General features: G+C 45.8%; 3 protein-coding genes across 4 annotated transcripts in view; 1 reads left to right on the top strand and 2 right to left on the bottom strand.

Annotated features, from left to right (window-relative positions):
- The window catches only part of coro7 (coronin 7), a 94,197-nt gene extending 88,155 nt beyond the window's left edge, over nt 1-6,042 (bottom strand). For both annotated transcript variants that reach the window (XM_079281654.1, XM_079281655.1), the window contains exons 1-6: nt 5,895-6,042; nt 3,921-4,017; nt 3,709-3,789; nt 3,424-3,494; nt 2,493-2,679; nt 1,424-1,500 (exon numbers count right to left, since the gene is read on the bottom strand). In XM_079281654.1, coding sequence (XP_079137780.1) covers nt 1,424-1,500; nt 2,493-2,679; nt 3,424-3,494; nt 3,709-3,789; nt 3,921-4,017; nt 5,895-5,954 — 573 coding nt within the window. In that variant the 5' untranslated portion in view covers nt 5,955-6,042. The remainder of the gene's footprint in view (nt 1-1,423; nt 1,501-2,492; nt 2,680-3,423; nt 3,495-3,708; nt 3,790-3,920; nt 4,018-5,894) is intronic.
- A 369-nt stretch (nt 6,043-6,411) lies between these two features.
- On the top strand, nt 6,412-11,121 carry dnaja3a (DnaJ heat shock protein family (Hsp40) member A3a; the record flags this gene model as incomplete). Its single annotated transcript, XM_079281068.1, has 11 exons — nt 6,412-6,655; nt 7,146-7,282; nt 7,375-7,458; nt 7,586-7,795; nt 7,940-8,092; nt 8,177-8,324; nt 8,672-8,736; nt 8,919-9,047; nt 9,126-9,241; nt 9,400-9,497; nt 10,062-11,121. The coding sequence occupies 11 exons, from the start codon at nt 6,412-6,414 to the stop codon at nt 10,082-10,084; spliced, it is 1,407 nt and encodes a 468-aa protein (XP_079137194.1). The 3' UTR covers nt 10,085-11,121.
- A 1,427-nt stretch (nt 11,122-12,548) lies between these two features.
- On the bottom strand, nt 12,549-16,073 carry hmox2b (heme oxygenase 2b). Its single transcript, XM_079282282.1, has 6 exons — nt 15,979-16,073; nt 14,782-14,892; nt 14,564-14,681; nt 13,902-14,393; nt 13,651-13,774; nt 12,549-13,545 (listed from the first exon to the last, which is right to left on the bottom strand). The coding sequence occupies exons 2-6, from the start codon at nt 14,862-14,864 to the stop codon at nt 13,418-13,420; spliced, it is 945 nt and encodes a 314-aa protein (XP_079138408.1). The 5' UTR covers nt 14,865-14,892; nt 15,979-16,073; the 3' UTR covers nt 12,549-13,417.
- Between the last annotated feature and the right edge of the window lie 802 nt (nt 16,074-16,875).

Raw genomic sequence — 16,875 nt, 5'->3', positions numbered from 1 at the left:
ATCTGAAACACCATCATTCGGATAAACACTCGGTCTGCCTGAAATGAATGGCGCTTTTCTCCCTCTGAGTATGTCTTAAATATACATCTCTCTGGGTCCTAACGAGGCCCGTCATGATTCCTGCTCTATAGGGTGGTACCCTCCCCTTCACCCGCCCTAGCCCTGCACCCTCGTGTTTACCCTATGGGAGGGCCGAGGGATTGGACACACATGTTGGCGGGCCATATTTGCTTTATTAAGTTGGATTGAAGAGATTGAAAGGGGCCTTTTTGGGGTTAAATGACACCAGAGCCCAACAGGGCAAGAACCTCAGAGGCCCCTGACTCTGATCCTGGCTCACATTTCCATCCCCCTCCTCCCCCTTTCAGGTGCCTGGTTCCTTTTCGAAGGCTGATGGTCGGGGTGGTAGCTCTGGCGCGGATGATTATCCTGTCAAGGTTAATGTCGTGATCTGGACGGGGTCCGGTGACGGGCGGAGTAATTTGTTACTTGTCAGCGCGACGACAAACAACAGGGGTTGGACTGACAATCATACACGTTAATTACACACATGTGGTGGATGTCTGTGTCAAAGTGTATCCGTCTCAAGCGAGAGTAAGCTCATCGTGCATCGTCTAGGACGCTAACAGTGAGAACTAACAACAGCAATAAATGAGTTATGTTAACATGGAAACGCCTCTAGCCCTTCCTATAAATCAAACATATTCACCAAGCAATATAATCTAAACTCATAAATTCCTTTTTCTCTGCCCCCCCCCCCCCCCTACTCATAAACCCGTACCACCTCCTACACAAATTATTAACTCAGCTAATGGTAAGCCCATCACGCTGTGTGATTATTTCCTGATGACACCGATGAGAATGGGGGCATATGAATGCATAATAACGCCTGACATGCATCTTCATACATGTACCATGGTAGGTGGTGCCCACGTTAGAAGTTAATACAGTTTCCAGCCCGACTACGAAAATCTCCTCAGGCTCTTTTTTTATTAACTGCGGCCAAGATTTCTCTTTCTTTGTCATCATTATTACCGCATTAAAACAAACTGGCTATTATCTTTCACGTCACAGGGCTTTCAAAGTTTATTCTTTTTCCCCTCTAAAGAATCGCTCCCTGATCCCTAAACAAATGTGTGATGCGATCCCCGTCCTGCTTTACGGCGATTACCCCTGTTGACTTTTTGATGAAATAAACCCCCATATAAACAGATAAGGAGCAGCGGTTTCCAACGTGAGGCACGCTACGCTGAAAGTGAGCCACTGGCAGCATCTAGTGGTCACAAACTGCAACTACAGCAGGCAAACCGGACTACATGCATGCATGCATACATGCATACATGCATACATGCATACATGCATACATGCATACATGCATACATGCATACATGCATACATGTTCTGCAGTGCGGGTTGTTATTACCTTGCAGGAGGAAGCCAGCAGAGAGCCGTCCCGTTTCCAGCTCAGACTCTGCAGCTGGTCACCGTGCTGCTCCAGCACTGCAGACACAGACGTCATCATTTAGGGAGGTGAGAGAGGGACAGTGTTCATATTAGAGAATTAAAAAAAAAAAAACATGATGCCAGACACTATGGATACAGAATGACGGCATGAGACAAAAGGACGCGACAGAAAACATCTGAGAGATCACTGCGGGAGAGACGAAGCAATAAATGAAAGCACGGACAATTCAGAAAACACACAATGAAACAGAGTATGGATGATTTAAGAATGGACCAGGACGACACGGACTAGGCTGCGGTGCCATCAGTGAGCACAGCACAGCTGGCGTGAATTGTTCAGTTTCAGCATGCCGCCAAACAGGTGCAAAGAGATGAGTGGTGCTCTTGTTAAGACAGTTACACAAAAAAAGTGATTTGAAATGAACATAAAAAGTAAAATAGATTCACTCATTCAAAAGTAGATTTGCATCATTCAGACCTCGCTCCTCAAACACATGTGGCTGAGGAACGAGGGTGATGAAAGACAGCGTGTGGTGGGGGGGGGGGGGGGGGGGGGGGTACAGCTCATGTAAAGTCGGATCAGCAGTGAGCAGCAGCCAGGCCAGCTGTCATGGGATGGGGGGGGATGGGGGGGGCAGGGTGAGGCCAGAGGATAGTGACTGCATCCTGAAGCCGGTCCGGGGAGACTGGGACCAGAACAACCAAAACATTACCTCTGCTGCTCCAGCACTTAGACAGAGCCACGGGGCTGTAAAACGTAGGAAGCGTCAGTCAGACTGTCCCCAAACTAAGAAAGGGAAACCAACCACTCCATCCCCAAATATATAAAAAATCATGTTGCACAGAGACACAAAACAGAAATGAAAGACTAACTGACAAGAGACTGAAATGTCAAACGCAACAGACATAATGCACGACAAAGACTTTGACTAAATACATGTTGGTTGTCGTTTTAATACAAACAACAAACGTGTGTGTGTGTGTGTGTGTGTGTGTGTGCGTGCGCGCTGCTTGCCAGCTGCAGATACCTGCTAGTGGTGCATCCTGGCGGCTGGTGTCCCATATCAGGGGGGACTTGGTAGCACCCACAGCCAGCAGGCCGGAGGAGGTGGGGTGGAACAGCACCAGCTCCAGCCGGCCCTGACCGGGACGCAAGGTCAGCTCGGGACAGCTGGGCTGCTGCTGCTCTGGATTACACAAACGCCACAGCTTCACCTGAACACACAGAGAGAGAGAGAGCGCGAGAGAGAGAGGGGAATATCAAAAACAGTGGGTTAGCATCACTTACACTTTCAAATTGAACTAAACCGCAGGAACTTTTCTCCATGAAGCCACACCAGACAAGATGGACGGAGCAGACTGGAAGAACCCCAACAGCAGGCGTCTAAAAACGTCACGACGCAGCCATGAGATGAGGTGATGCAAGTCTGTAGCACTTTGAGCTAAAGCGTAATACAGCACTGCATACATTTTGGGTTTTGGGTTGAACTTTGGATTCCTTGTTGATGCTGGCATACGAGTGCAGCTGAGATGGAAAATTATTTCAGTAAAAACACTCGTATTTCGCAAGTAGGCTCTCGGAAACAATATACCGTGTTGGCAACGGATCAGAGGAATGAGGAGGAGTGGTCTGCAGACCACGCCGGTGTGTGTTGGAGGTCTGTGTGTGGCAATGGTCGTGTGTGTTTTCACGGCTCCCTTTCGGTAAACCGAGCTGCTGAGTGCTGAAGATGCAGACCCGCTCTCGGCAGATTCCAGTAAGCTGGGGCACCTGTGGCTGAGGATAAAGTGCTGAGAGGATGGAGTCTTCAAAAGAGGGTTTATATAAAAACACAAAAACCTGAGCCAGTTCATATTCATATTCAAAAGCCCCGGGCCAGGAAAAACACAGCCTGAGAGGATGGAACGTGGACTGATGTGCATGTACACAGCAACAAGATCCATACGAGGAAATCTCACCGTTTCATCTCCAGAGCACGTTGCCAGGAGGCTTTCATCAAAAGGAGAAAAGTCCAAATCGGTCACCAGATCTGACAGAGAGGAGCGGAAACACATGGGAAATATTTAAAAACATAGATCAGGGTCACAGCTGTCGCACTTAAAAAGCATTCGCATTTCTCATATGATTAGTTTTCCTTAAAAGGGAACAGAGCGTCCTTGAGGAGTGCAGTGGTGGCGTAGGAAAGGGGACAAGGGAGGAAAGGAAAGGAGAGGACTGTGATGTGAAAACTTAACAAACACTACCAGAGTGGCAGGAAAACTGCGTGACCGTCCATTGGCCGTCCGAACCAGGTTTGACGGAGGACAGGCCGAGCATTCCTCCACCTGCAGACACAGAAAATGTAGTTTGATCATACTTTTGAAACCTGCTTTCTCAGTCTTTATAGTGCGGATAAAAAACAAAGCGAAATGTCCGTTGTCCAAAAGCCCTTTCTGTTTGACTCTTAAAGCCTTACCAGCCTGCTCGCTGTTGAAGGCCACCAGCTTGGAGCTCGCTTTGATGTGGCTCCCCTGGCAGGGGAAGGAACCAGCTCGGACATTGTTGATCCATCCCTGGATGTAAAAAGACACGGAGAGCACGAGTGAGGGAGCGTAAAGGGTGAAACAAGGGTGCGATAGATGACTGGGGGTCAGACAGGATAACAGAGAGGAAAAACAAATGCCAGTCAAGCCCAGGAATCCAGAAGACTGTTTACCACACAAGAGCTCAACCGACTGAAGAATGAAGACGAATCCAACAGGAAAGCATCTGTTTCATAATATTAGGGAGCGCACAAGACCAAGTCGCTGTCGCAATCAGAATAAAAAAAAGAAAACAGGAAGGATCTAGCTGAGAGCGCACACACACACACATAAGTGGCTCTGAATGAGCAAAGTGTTGAGGAAGTGCGTCGCACAGCAGAGAACTCTTAAAAACCTCTTTCAACATTAACAGGCGAGAGCAGCAAGAGGGCCGAGCGTCCAACAAACACCGCTGCTCCTCTGACAACTGTTACAGGCCAACCATGACAGAGATTTTGGCCAAAATGATGCACATGTTTGGATCACATATTCTACAAATATGCATGTCAAAAGAGCTGTTGGCAACAAATGCGTCACTGGTGCTGTGTTAAAACGTATGATCCCAATAAATAACAGTCCTTTCTTCTGGTTGAACCACATGTGAGCTTGTGTTTATTTTCATTCTGCTCACCATTAGTTATGCCGCTGACTACCTGCACAGCTGTCTCATCTTCTTTGTATAATTTCCTCTCTGACTAAATCCCTGCAGAACTTCAAACAGGTATGACTCTCCATTAAGACACAACTTTTTCGGCATTTCATAGATAGAATTGCTGTATCTGGAGCATCATTTCCTGCATGATGACACTTTTTCACATTACAAAAGGCTCATCTTCCCTTAATATATCCAGTTGGGTCAACATGGACCAGATCTGGTGTGTGTCTTTCCCTGGATTAAAGAGACAGACCCAGGATTAGAAAGCCTCGGCTGATTAAATTAGACTACACCTGTAAACTCTCTCAACCCATGTGGAAGACTCGAGCTGTTCTTGAGAGTCTGAGGATAAATGTCCCACTCGTCTTTGCTTTCTGGTCTCTTTACATCCCTAAGAGCCCGTTGTCCTGCCTCTTCTCTCATTATCCTTGTCTTCTACAGCGTTTGACGTGACAGCTACCTGTCACATGACTTCAGCACCGGAACTGGTCTGTTGGGCTAGTTTTAACATTCAAGGCAGCAAAAGCACCACCTGCTGTCTCAGATCCTGTGCAGAGATTGGGAGAAATACTCCACCGTCTCTGTAAATACCAAGCATTTCACGACCCTGAATAAAAACAAAAAGGTAGAGGATTACATAATCCACCTCAGCAGGGAGAGCTGCAGTCGGTGCAACCTGAAACAAATCGGTTCCAGAGGACGAGAAAAATGGCAGATTTGTGTATGCTAGACGCTCCAGGCCCGTCCAGACATGTCGCCTCTTGCAGCCTGCAGGGCATCTATCACTGAGAGACAGCAATATAGCGCTTATCGCATTTGCCATTAAAATGTTGTATTTCTCACTTTGGTTTGTCAAATCTCTGCAGGCAAAACATATGTGCAACATCGCATGCTTGTTGAAAAAGCAATGAGAAACTCTGTCTACGGTTATAATATAACAGCATGATGATGATGGGCGTCACTGCATCATCTTCCGATGAGGCTAACAGCTCTGAGCAACCACATGGCTCGTGGTTTTCTCTACAGTTTGCCTGAATACCGGTGCGTTAGTTCAGATAGTTGTGTCGATGCTAAGCAGCCTTCCAGATGCAGGAAGTTCAACATCCCTTTGCAGGCGTTCCCCCAAAACACAACTTCAGCAGCACGGCTAATAACCAGAGCTAACGTTAGCTAGGATAACTCGCTCCTCTCAGACGTTTCGTGAGCTACTCACGTCTTTCTTGGCAATTTTCGGAGTGGTGTTTTTGAATTTGGAGGTCTTAAAGCGATTCATGCTGCTCTCTCAAAATTGGAACGTTCCTGCCTTCCGGGTGTCTCTGTCTAGCTGGTTGGTACTCGGCAGAGGACTCTCTGTTGCAGCTTGACAGTTCAGTTTTAGCCGCGTTTGTCCGCTCGCTTTGCCCCACGGAGCTGTCCGCTTGGGCGGTGATTTTCTCTCCAAACCGCTCGATAAACCCCTGCTCTGTCACGTGCTGCCTCGGGTCTTAAAACATGCGCATCCTTTTTTATACTTCACACTTCTGATGCTCTTTGACACTACGAAACTGAAAATGTTTGTATACGTGTAGTCAGTCCTATTTGTTATATATTAGAGCCCATTTAGAGTAGAGTTTAAAAAAATAAACAAATATTTAAGATCAACTTTTGCAAACTCGTTTTTCTTGAGAGAGCATCATCTTGAGTCGGAATATCTTTGCGCTCTCGGGTGACACGCCCACTCCGTGCCGGGCATGCGCAGTGAGTCAGGAGCAGCGGCGAGTGAAGGAACCATGGCGTCCTCGGCTGCCCGGTGCTCCTCACGCTGGATTACAGTCTTCGTGTCCTCTGGACAACGCAAGGCCGCCGGTGCTGTCGTCTGCGGAGGCCATGGACGGGTCCGCAGTATATCTACCCTTAGAGCGGAAAAACTGTGGCGGGGAGGGAACCTGACGTGTGGCGGTGCAGGGAAAGCGTTGACATTGAGAGGGCTGTCAGGTGAGTGGTACTGGCCTATGCTAGGCTAGGCTAAATGTCTGGTTTACTCATGTGACGCAGGATAAAACAACCAACTTAACCGAATCATTTTTTATAAACGGCAACCATTTAAGATGAGATGAGCTTGTATCACAAAAATACATTTGTTTTCACACACGCAGGGTTGAGTGTCTTTGATATGTTATGCAATCAGATGTGCTAACTTCAGTTTGCAGTCATCAAGTTGAATTTGCAAAGGGGTGATGCCAGATTTTAACAGTGTTTCACCTTATTTTAACCGGAAATGCAAGAGAATCATCCTCAGTTTTAGACACGTTTGTGTTTTCAATAAATCTTGCAGATCAGGTTAACTGCTGGCCTGTCATCTGATTTGTCTGCAGTACCTTCAGTAGCAGGGAATAACTATTCAGATGAGACATAATATAAAGCTGCCATACTGTTCTAAGTGGTGTTAACTTACCCTTTTTCCCCCTGTTTTGACACATTTCAGGCATCAAATCGCCACATGCTGCCTCCACGCTGTCCTTTCACACAAGTGCCACTGCTTGCAGCAAGCAGGACTTCTACCAGATCCTCGGCGTTCCTCGCACAGCCACCCAGAAAGAGGTCAAGAAGGCCTACTACCAGGTCTGCTCCAGCCGGACGTATATTCAGAGCTTGCATTGGTTCTCAGTTAACCAGTCCTCACAGCGGTTGACGGTGTGTTTGTTGTCCCTCAGATGGCCAAAAAGTATCACCCTGACACCAACAAAGAAGACCCACAAGCCAAGGAAAAATTTGCTCAACTGGCCGAAGCTTACGAGGTTTAGTCTTGCACTGTAGATTTTATGTCTTTTAATTAAAATCGATGTATATTCATCTCTTCCCGTTGAAACAATCTCATTACAATTACAAATGCACCTCTGAACCATTGCTCCGTGTTCCTCTTAGGTGCTGAGTGATGAAGGAAAGAGGAAGCAGTACGACGCGTACGGCTCAACGGGCTTTGACGGCGGTCAGGCGGGCGGAGGGCAGCACTACTGGTCCGGACACGCCAGCAGCGTGGACCCCGAGGAGCTCTTCCGCAAGATCTTTGGGGAGTTCTCTTCTGGAGGCCGTGGCTTTGGAGACTTCAATGCCATATTTGAGCAGCCACAGGAGGTCAGTGGGTTGGTGTGAATTGGAAAGTTAAGTCAAGGAAGGCCTTTGACGAGGCTTTTTAGAACCCCTCTGGTTCTCATTTAGTATTTTTTTTTTTTTAGTAGTGATTCATTTCTAACACCCTCTCTTTTTTCCCCAACCCAGTACATCATGGAGCTGACCTTCACTCAGGCAACGAAGGGAGTCAACAAAGAGTTTTCCGTGAACACAGAGGCCGCCTGCCAGCGCTGCGACGGTAAAGGCAATGAGCCGGGCACCAAAGTCCAGCACTGCAGCACCTGCAACGGCTCCGGCATGGTAAGAGCTCCGACGCGCTGCCTCTTTATTTTTCAAAGAGTGCTTGCGTTGTGTCACGTAGCACATGTTTTGTCCACACTACAGGAGACGGTGAACACGGGCCCGTTTGTGATGCGCTCCACGTGTCGTCGCTGCGGCGGCAAAGGCACCGTCATCGCCACTCCCTGTGTCTCCTGTCGTGGGGCGGGACAGACCAAGCAGAAGAAGACTGTGATGGTTCCCGTGCCCGCGGGTTAGTCTCACTCAACCGCCTGCTCTACTGTTCACACACTGGAAATACCTACAGTGGATTTCTATTCATGAGAAACTGAAGATATTCTCCCAAATCTTAGAAGAAAAATACATAATTTGAGGCGTGGCTGTAGTTTAATCTGTGGGTTTAACTTCTTCACAAATCATAATGGCCATAAAGAAAAGAAAACAACTGTTCTTATACTTGAATTTAGAGTCGACCTGAAATCTTTTGAGCATGAAATCTGCTCACAAAGAAGCACAATGGGTTTCACACTGGACATATTTTTTAACTTCTTTAATGTCGGTCGTGTGTCCCACCTAACCGTGGCTTTTTTTTGCTTCAAGGCGTGGAGGATGGTCAGACAGTCAGAATGCCAGTTGGTAAGAAGGAGGTCTTCATCACGTTTAGGGTGAGTTTCTTCATCAACAGGCCAGAGTTAAAGGAGCTCTCCACGGAGTGCACGTTCACGTCAGAGCCGCTGTAATGGCGTCGTCTTTGTGTGACGTACTGCGAGTGTGTTGACCAGTAAGAATCATTGAGCTGCCTGCGCTCTTTGACTTGGCTGTGATGTGTTCTGGTTTGGGGCTCCAGGTCCAAAAGAGTTCCGTGTTCAGGAGGGACGGTGCGGACATCCACTCCGACCTGTTTGTCTCGGTGGCACAAGCGATCCTGGGCGGCACGGCCAGAGCACAGGGCCTTTATGAAACCGTTAACTTATCAGTAAGTAGACATTCTCAGGCTTCTCTTCTCATGGGGAAACATTTCAGACACATGACTGGATCTTTTCCTTGTCTTCAGATAGCTGCAGGCATCCAGACGGACCAGAGGATTCGTCTGTCAGGGAAGGGAATCGCCCGAATCACTGGCTATGGCTTCGGAGACCATTATGTCCATGTCAAAATAAAAGTACCCAAGTAAGACTCGTCAGACAAACGCACATGTGGTTCAACTGCTGCATTCATGCGACACTGGCCTTGTGATTGAATACAATGACTTGCTGTCGTCTTGGAGACATGGGGTCAAAACTATTTTTGCAATCACAAGAACCCTAACACACTGACTTCCTGTGTAGGACGCTGACAGACAGACAGAGAGCTCTGCTAACGAGCTATGCCGAGGACGAGACGGAAGTAGAGGGGACGGTCAACGGTGTCACTACCACCACCACAGGTGAGAGGACAGTCACTCTGACATTTACCTGCCTGTCCCTGTGCTGCTGCTGCTGCTGCTTTGCTTGGTGTCCATCTCCGATCTTCTACGATGGGAGTTAAGGAAAGAGGGTTTGATTTAGTTGTGCGCCTGGCTGACGCAGTGTTAATCTCTGTCCAGGTGGGGGCAGCAGTGGTAAGCGGTCTGAGGCAGGGCAAAGCAGGCATGAGGGGGGCTTCTTCTCCAAATTAAAGAAATTGTTTAGCTCTTCCTGACAGCCACAAACAAGGTAGGACTAGTGTCCATTCATCCCAAATGAATATGTCTATTCTGGTCTTCACAAAATAAATGTGATGCATCATGCAACCCTCCTTTTTTTGATTACTTTTCAATATTTAATTTGTGGCTGTCGCATTAAAACACTGATGCATGCACCCCTGCATTCAGCTGGATGTCTCCCCAGTCTGTGATGTCCAAAATGTCTGTTGTATATGTCGTCGTGTGCCTTGCCAGCTCAATTTCAAAAAGTTCAATTTACCAAGAGTCTATTTTAAATCCTTTTTTACTTTTCCTCTCCTCTTAAAGGTAAACGGTCCACGTGGAACTGAGAGACGTCCTCCGTAGATCAGAGGGCAGCAGGGAGGACGGGGTAAGGCCAGCACAGCCACATCATAAAGGGACTAAAGGGACGGGTGGTTGAGGAGCATCGTGTGTTGGACGAGGCCTACAAAGGTTGTGGACGGACGGACCTACCTACCTACCTACCCAGCCCTGCGGTGAATGAGCCGGAGGACCACCCGCTCTGTTTCTTTTTGCCGAAGTCAACCCACACACGAGAGGATCTTCCTGCGCTCCATTCACCTCCCCAGTGAGATGTCCGTTGTGCTCATTTGGGTCGCGCAGCATTCGGGCGCTGTTGGTTTTCTGTTAATTCCCTTAAAAAGAAACGTGATAGCAGAATTCATGTGCACATAAATTAATTATTGTATTGAAAAAGACTTATTTGGGATTAAATGAACTTCCTGTTCTTCATCCTGTTTGTTCTGTATGCTTTTGTTGTGTTTTCATGAATGCTTAAAAGTTGAATTTCCCCCAAAAGGTCTCGGCGCCGTCGGTCCTCACAGGTTGAACATCACCGGACTCAATGTTTACCGTTGAGTTCAGGTGTTGGACACTGCAGAGCTGTGTCTGCTGTGGAAAGTTTAATTTTGGCTCGGTTTCCTGAACTGTGATGACTGAACTCTGTCCCTCTTCCAACCCTTTGCATCACGAGAGAGGATTCTGCACCTTCATTACATTTGTACATTGTTGTGCATCACACAGTTGCTTCAATGTGTCTCATAGAATAGATGTGCTGTACTGCTATAATAAAGCTAATGGTCTGAGAAAAGCCTGTTGTATAGAAACCACTAAAGAAAGAGTGCTTTGTCTCTGTCAAGACTTGAATGTATGAAAACACATTTTGTTCATCTTTATTTAGATACAAATATAATGCAGTCAAAGCACTTATTAACTGCCTCGACAAAGAAAACGGAAACACCACAAAGGTGGGATTGTTTTTGCAGAGCTATTGTATCAGATTTAAAGTTGCTGTGCATTAAATAAACTAGCCTGCATTTTACTTTTGAATAAATCTATTAGCAATTTCTTTCAAAGTGGTGTTCTGTGGACATTCTTTCTCCAACAACTCCTCAGGCCTGTGAGGCTGAGCCACGGGGCACAACTTACAGAGGGGCTTTATGCTAGCATGCTAACTAGCTCACAGTGACGATGCTAAAATGCTAACGTTTGACGGTTAGCATTTTAGCAAGATAAAATGCAGCTGAGGCTGATGGGAATGTCATTTCTCCATTACTAGCATTTATTTCTCAAACCAAAATATATTATCTTATCAGAAGTGTAAGCCACCGACCAACACGGCTAGCACAGCTAGTAAAAATGTGAAAGTGTATTACTATGTTATTACTATTGATGTAATGCTGACAAATGTGTTAAAGCCCTTAAGGTCTGTGCCGAGAAACCAAAGTATGCACTGAACAGATTTTTATTGCAATTTCAAAACACCAGTTAATGAATCACCTTCATTTCAGTGGAAAGAAGAAGAGGATTTATTTCATTATAGACAGCACAACACACTCCTGGGGTTTCACTCTCATACAATGGGAGTATTCTCGCAAAACACTAACACTAAAACACGAAGGGATTAAGAGCAGAGTTAATAAAACCAAAGTCTAAATCAAAATGAATTAGTCATGCATCCCACTCTGTGTAATCTGAGGTTTAATCAATGACCAAAACTCTTGAGATTCATAGAAATCTTCCCCTCATCACACTGGCATCGAAAAATAAAACATGGACGTTGAGCGAAAGCGGTCCCTGTACTTTTCCTCCATTGTTTTGCCATCTGCCTTCAACATTAACCTGAGACTCTCAACCGCGTCATCACATCGGTCTCCATGCCTGCTAGACTCTGAATGACTTGTTATAATGAAAGAATACCGTGCATCCAAACTGTACATTATGTGAGAACATGTGCAAAATACACAAAGCACAGGAAGCTTCTTAATACACTGCAAAACAGTCCACACAGAATACATTCCTCCTCATCTGTTTAAAAGACAGGGTTGTGCATTACTGGGAAAGTTGATTCCATGCTTACAGCATGAACACAAGATTAATTACAGTGACGTAGTTTTAGTGATGATGCATTCTGGTATATCCATAACAAATCGATACGTAAGCAAGAACTGGGCTGCTAAAGGACATACATATAAGACCTGAAGTAGTTCTTCATAAACCACCTGAGATATTTGGCCTTCATATAGACAATGTTTGACATGAGAAAAAAAATATAATTTCCTTTTAAAACAGCTGCAATCACATCTGTGAACCCCTTTGTCCTAATATAGGCTCCTGTGGCAGGTCAAACACAATCATCCATCCTGTATAGTTAAGCTATGCATATACAACAAGAGGCAGTTTGTTATTCATAAATACAAGATGCCATATCATATAATTCAGAAACATAGTACATTTGAACATGCATTAGTAGAGATTGAAATACGTGGTATAATCACTGAAAGGTGTTTATTAATCGTACACTTGTTGAAGTGTAGGTGTGCTGTATTGTTATTCTGTCACCCGTCTCATAGTACGACCTGTACAAACGATGAGGAAATATTTCAGGCAATGTTTGAATCGTGAAATGTGATCATGTATTTTTTTTAAAAGAACAGAACTGCACTGTGTTTTAATGTCGTCGTTGGAACTTCAATCAATGTGTAGAAGTGAAAAAGAATGCTGTAGTATTATTGACTCATACATTACTTCCTCTCTCTGGTCAAATTAGGATTACAAAATAAAGGCCTCATCCAACATCAACTCACCAGTCTGCCCAGCAAAGACACACTGTGCTATTATGCTCACGCCATGCACACTATATGCATAGTATGTTTCCCCATGAATGAATGTCGATAATACATTCATCATAACAAATTGTCACCGTTTAATTACACATGGGCAGCCTCTCCGTCACCATGCTTCTCAACCTGGCAGGTACATTTTTTAATTGGGAGGCAATGTAACGTCACAATAAATTAGGTATTAGCAATGCGTGCTTCCATACTGGAAGTGTGAAGGATGGAGGGATAGTGCAGAGGAGGTAGAGAAATAAAAAGACAGGAGGATGAATGGTAACAAGGCGGCGCTTAATGGGTGGTTGGCTGGAGGAGACGACCTAAATGGTCCTACGGATCATTTTACGGGAATTCCATTCGACAAGAATCGGGTTCCACGTTTAGGTCACACATGTAACATTAAATAAACTTGGACCTGTTCAGAATGTTTGTGTGAAACTACAAAATGGTCTACGACTGGATGGAGCTTTTCTAGCACTCCTTACGGTCCGTTCACCTCCCTTTCTCTGACAGCAGCAGGCCGGATCACATCAGGTACCACGCAGCCAATCCGGCCAGAGCGGCGAACCACGCAGCGAGCAGCACCTGTCCGGTCGGGTGTCGGAGGACAGCCATGGCGAGCCGGGAGGCGTAGGCCGTTCCACCAGACGCCGCTGAGGGAGCACGAAAAACAAGCTTAAACAAGATCCCTCCCCACAACACCTTCACAAAAAGCTTTATCGTGACACAGTGCTGCAGTGAGAAGCATCAAAGCGTACCCGTTTTGACAGCATAGTAGGGACACTTGTTGATGTCTCCGCCCATTGTGCCATGGACAGGCATGCCAGCGTCCAACACGTCCTCCTGGATGGTTTTACCGATCTCTTCCAACTCCTCGAACACCTGCCAGCACAAACGCACAGTCACTGCTGTTATCAGGCTTGTTGCAGACTCTATATTCTAGCAACTGTACATGGACAAAACCACCAGCCAGTAGTTTAACCCCGAGACCTCGTCTCCGGCCCCTTACCGCCATGTTGAACTGGAAGGCCTTGACAGCCTCGTCTACCAGCCTCTTCTTCATTTCCGTGTCCAGCTCCAGCTCGTTCATCCGACTACGGTACAGCTGCTTGAATGCTTTGGCGCTATGGATGCCATCGAACTGGTAGAATTCGAGGCCCTCCCCCGTGGACGGCAGCTTCATGGCTCTTTGCGCCACCTTCTTCAGCACCTGCCCCCCGGACAGGTCCCCCATGTAGCGGGTGTAGGCGTGGGCCACCAGCAGAACCGGGTCCTCCTGGCCTACTTGATGAATGCGGTCCACGTAGTGCTGGGTGGCCTGGGAGCAGTGGACCTGGCTCTGCCAGTCGGGGCCATAAAAGTACTCGAGGTCACGGGCCAGGGCCTCGTGGCGGTGAAGCTCTGTCGGGAAATACAGAGGGGCAAAGTGGGAGTGCTCTTTGTTCCTTTCAATCTCCTCCTCCATGGCTGTATACGTGTAGTAGAGCGCCACGGCACCAAGCTAAGGAAGCAAGAAGGAAAAGTTACGATGTAATATTGCCTGTCTCCTTTTTCTAGTTTTAGATGCTTCTTTTTATAACCTACATGTTTATTACATTTATTTACTCATCTTGTTTAGCACTCTATCCCTTTAAACTGTAACAATTCCTCGCTGATTTTCTTCAGACTGACCTTGAAGAGCTCTTTGCGGATGCGTCCCCTGAGGAAGTCTTTCACAAACTGGGTGTTCTCAGCCTTTTCGTGAACCTCCTTGGTCCCCGCTGCTAGCACCTCAGACAGATCCTCAGGACTGGGGAAGAAAAATAAGAGAAAATAAGGGGTATAATGTGTGTTTGACAGAACCACAACAAACGTGAATATCATGTCACAATACTGGTGGGAGATTTTACCTGAGGGAGTCTTCTTTTCCCTCATATACAGGCCCTGCTCCATTGGACACACTGGCTGTTGTCTCCATCTTCTCTGCGGCCATTAGTGGTGTGTTTCTGTCTCTTAGTTCCCTAGAATCAGTCAGCAAATCAGCATTATTTACATTCAAATTACATATTTTATCTTAATCATATTGTACATAGGAATCTTGACAAAACACGTTTATATTCTAAGTATATTGCTACAGGTGGGATCAAGGCATACGCAACAGTAACATATGCAAGCTTGCATAATGTATCATTACTTTGACCTTTAGTTGCAGCCGTCTAAATGAGTCTCCCGAGTCAAGATTGTGTAACTGGTTTTCAGAATAAACAAGGAACAATGTCACGCTGCAGGGCCCCCTGTGGTTCTAGAGGTCTGAGGTATTGTGCACTGAAACAATAACAACCTATAGGGTCAACATATATACACACTACAAAGTACTTCAAACTTGTCCAGTGGCAGGGAGAAAAAGGCCACAGAGCAGAATGTAGAAAACAACACAATCACAGTAAATTGCCAATTACAGTCTAATCAGGAAACAGGTGTGGGGGCTGATATCCCCCCACCTAATTATGATCACTGTTGTGAGGGTCATAGGAAAGATGGCAGTAAGTTAATTCAGCTGCTTTAAGCCTTTGACCTTATTTACTCGGAGAGGAAGATAAGGCAAAGTAAGAGTGAAAGCTAATGCGCAGTCTGGCGGGTGCTGGCTTGATTTACATGTGAACTGCTGCTTTTAAAAACATCCAGGGATGAACTACATGCAGCCAAACACAAAAGCAGCACACGCAACACAGCGCAGGCCCTTCTGGCGTTTACCACAAGTCACAAAGAATAGCTGGTGTTGTATGAGGCGAGTTATTCTAGTGATTTAAATCCAGTTCAGTTCCTCAATGTAATCACAACCCCCCGAGCCACCCTTCATCGAGATACGAATGCACGTCTTGTTTGTTGGTCCTGATGTCATCTAACCTGTTAGGAGCCTCGTTCTGACAACAGCTAACTTTTCTGGATGACGCTAGCTAACTTAGCTAGCATTTCAACAAGCTAAACAGACGTAAGATTCCACGCGCGGGCATTAACATTACATTGCAGGCTCGAGGTGTTTATTCACCTATTTAAGTATATATTAACAGGTTATAAAGCGTTGGTATCATATTGACATTACAAACCTTCACCCTACTAGTGTGCAGAGCGGTCCGCCTGGCCGTGTTTAACTACAAATCAGGCTGGAGATTCAGGACTGAACTGCACTTCTAACTCCGCCCCCACCCGGCTGCTGGCTGTCAGGCGCGTGCCCACAGGAAATTTCTGCAGCGTTATGCAGCTTAACCCAGATATCATACATGCCTCTTGTGTGCAGAGAGGATGTTGGAGTTAAAAGGTATAGATAACAAACAGCAATGTCATACTTAAGGGAGTGCAGTGGAGTACAATGAATTCAACTTCTCACATTTATTTCTGATCATGAGCTCGACCATGAGTTTAATAACAAATAAAAGTGAATAACACCAGTATGACTAAAGAGTCACATAGCCTATAACAATACCATAAACCAACGAGAAAGACTTCATAATATCGGTGGTGAATAGGCCAAACATCTCACTTGGGTGCCTCGAAGTAAGTAAAAGACCCATGTGACCAACAAACTAAATGTATTTAACTTCACAAGAACAAATCCTACACATACTTAAACTTTATTACAATACAAATCAGCTTCATGTCATATTAGTAAATAAATAAATCAAGGCATGGTAAATGGTTATTGGTAAACAGGTACAGTGATCAAGTCAATGTAAACTATTGTATGAAACGCACAAACAATACGACATTTAGATAATCACACAAAAAACTGTGTCTCTTAAGGTAACAGGCTGTGCTATACTGTATATGCTAGATACTTGATAATTTGCTCGTGCAAAATCCACACGGTAATGAATACCAAGTTTTCTAATTTATAGTATTGACTTAGTGTAAAATGTTACCGGTATTATTGAATCATACCTCTCACATCACAAGAAGCCATAAACTACAAAATGATCACCAAGACAAAGGTCTAAGACCACATC

The sequence above is a fragment of the Melanostigma gelatinosum genome, assembly GCF_949748355.1.
Source record: "Melanostigma gelatinosum genome assembly, chromosome: 13".
Lineage (NCBI taxonomy): Eukaryota > Metazoa > Chordata > Actinopteri > Perciformes > Zoarcidae > Melanostigma > Melanostigma gelatinosum.
Note: the sequence above shows the minus strand (reverse complement) of the source record. Positions and strands in the feature narration are given on the sequence as shown.

Coding starts and splice junctions, on each gene's coding strand:
- hmox2b (XM_079282282.1), bottom strand. CDS start 14,864: ATGGCCGCAGAGAAGATGGAGACAACAGCCAGTGTGTCCAATGGAGCA. Junction 14,394..14,563: donor TCCGCAAAGAGCTCTTCAAG/GTCAGTCTGAAG, acceptor TTGCTTCCTTAG/CTTGGTGCCGTGGCGCTCTA. Junction 13,546..13,650: donor CTACTATGCTGTCAAAACGG/GTACGCTTTGAT, acceptor GTGCTCCCTCAG/CGGCGTCTGGTGGAACGGCC.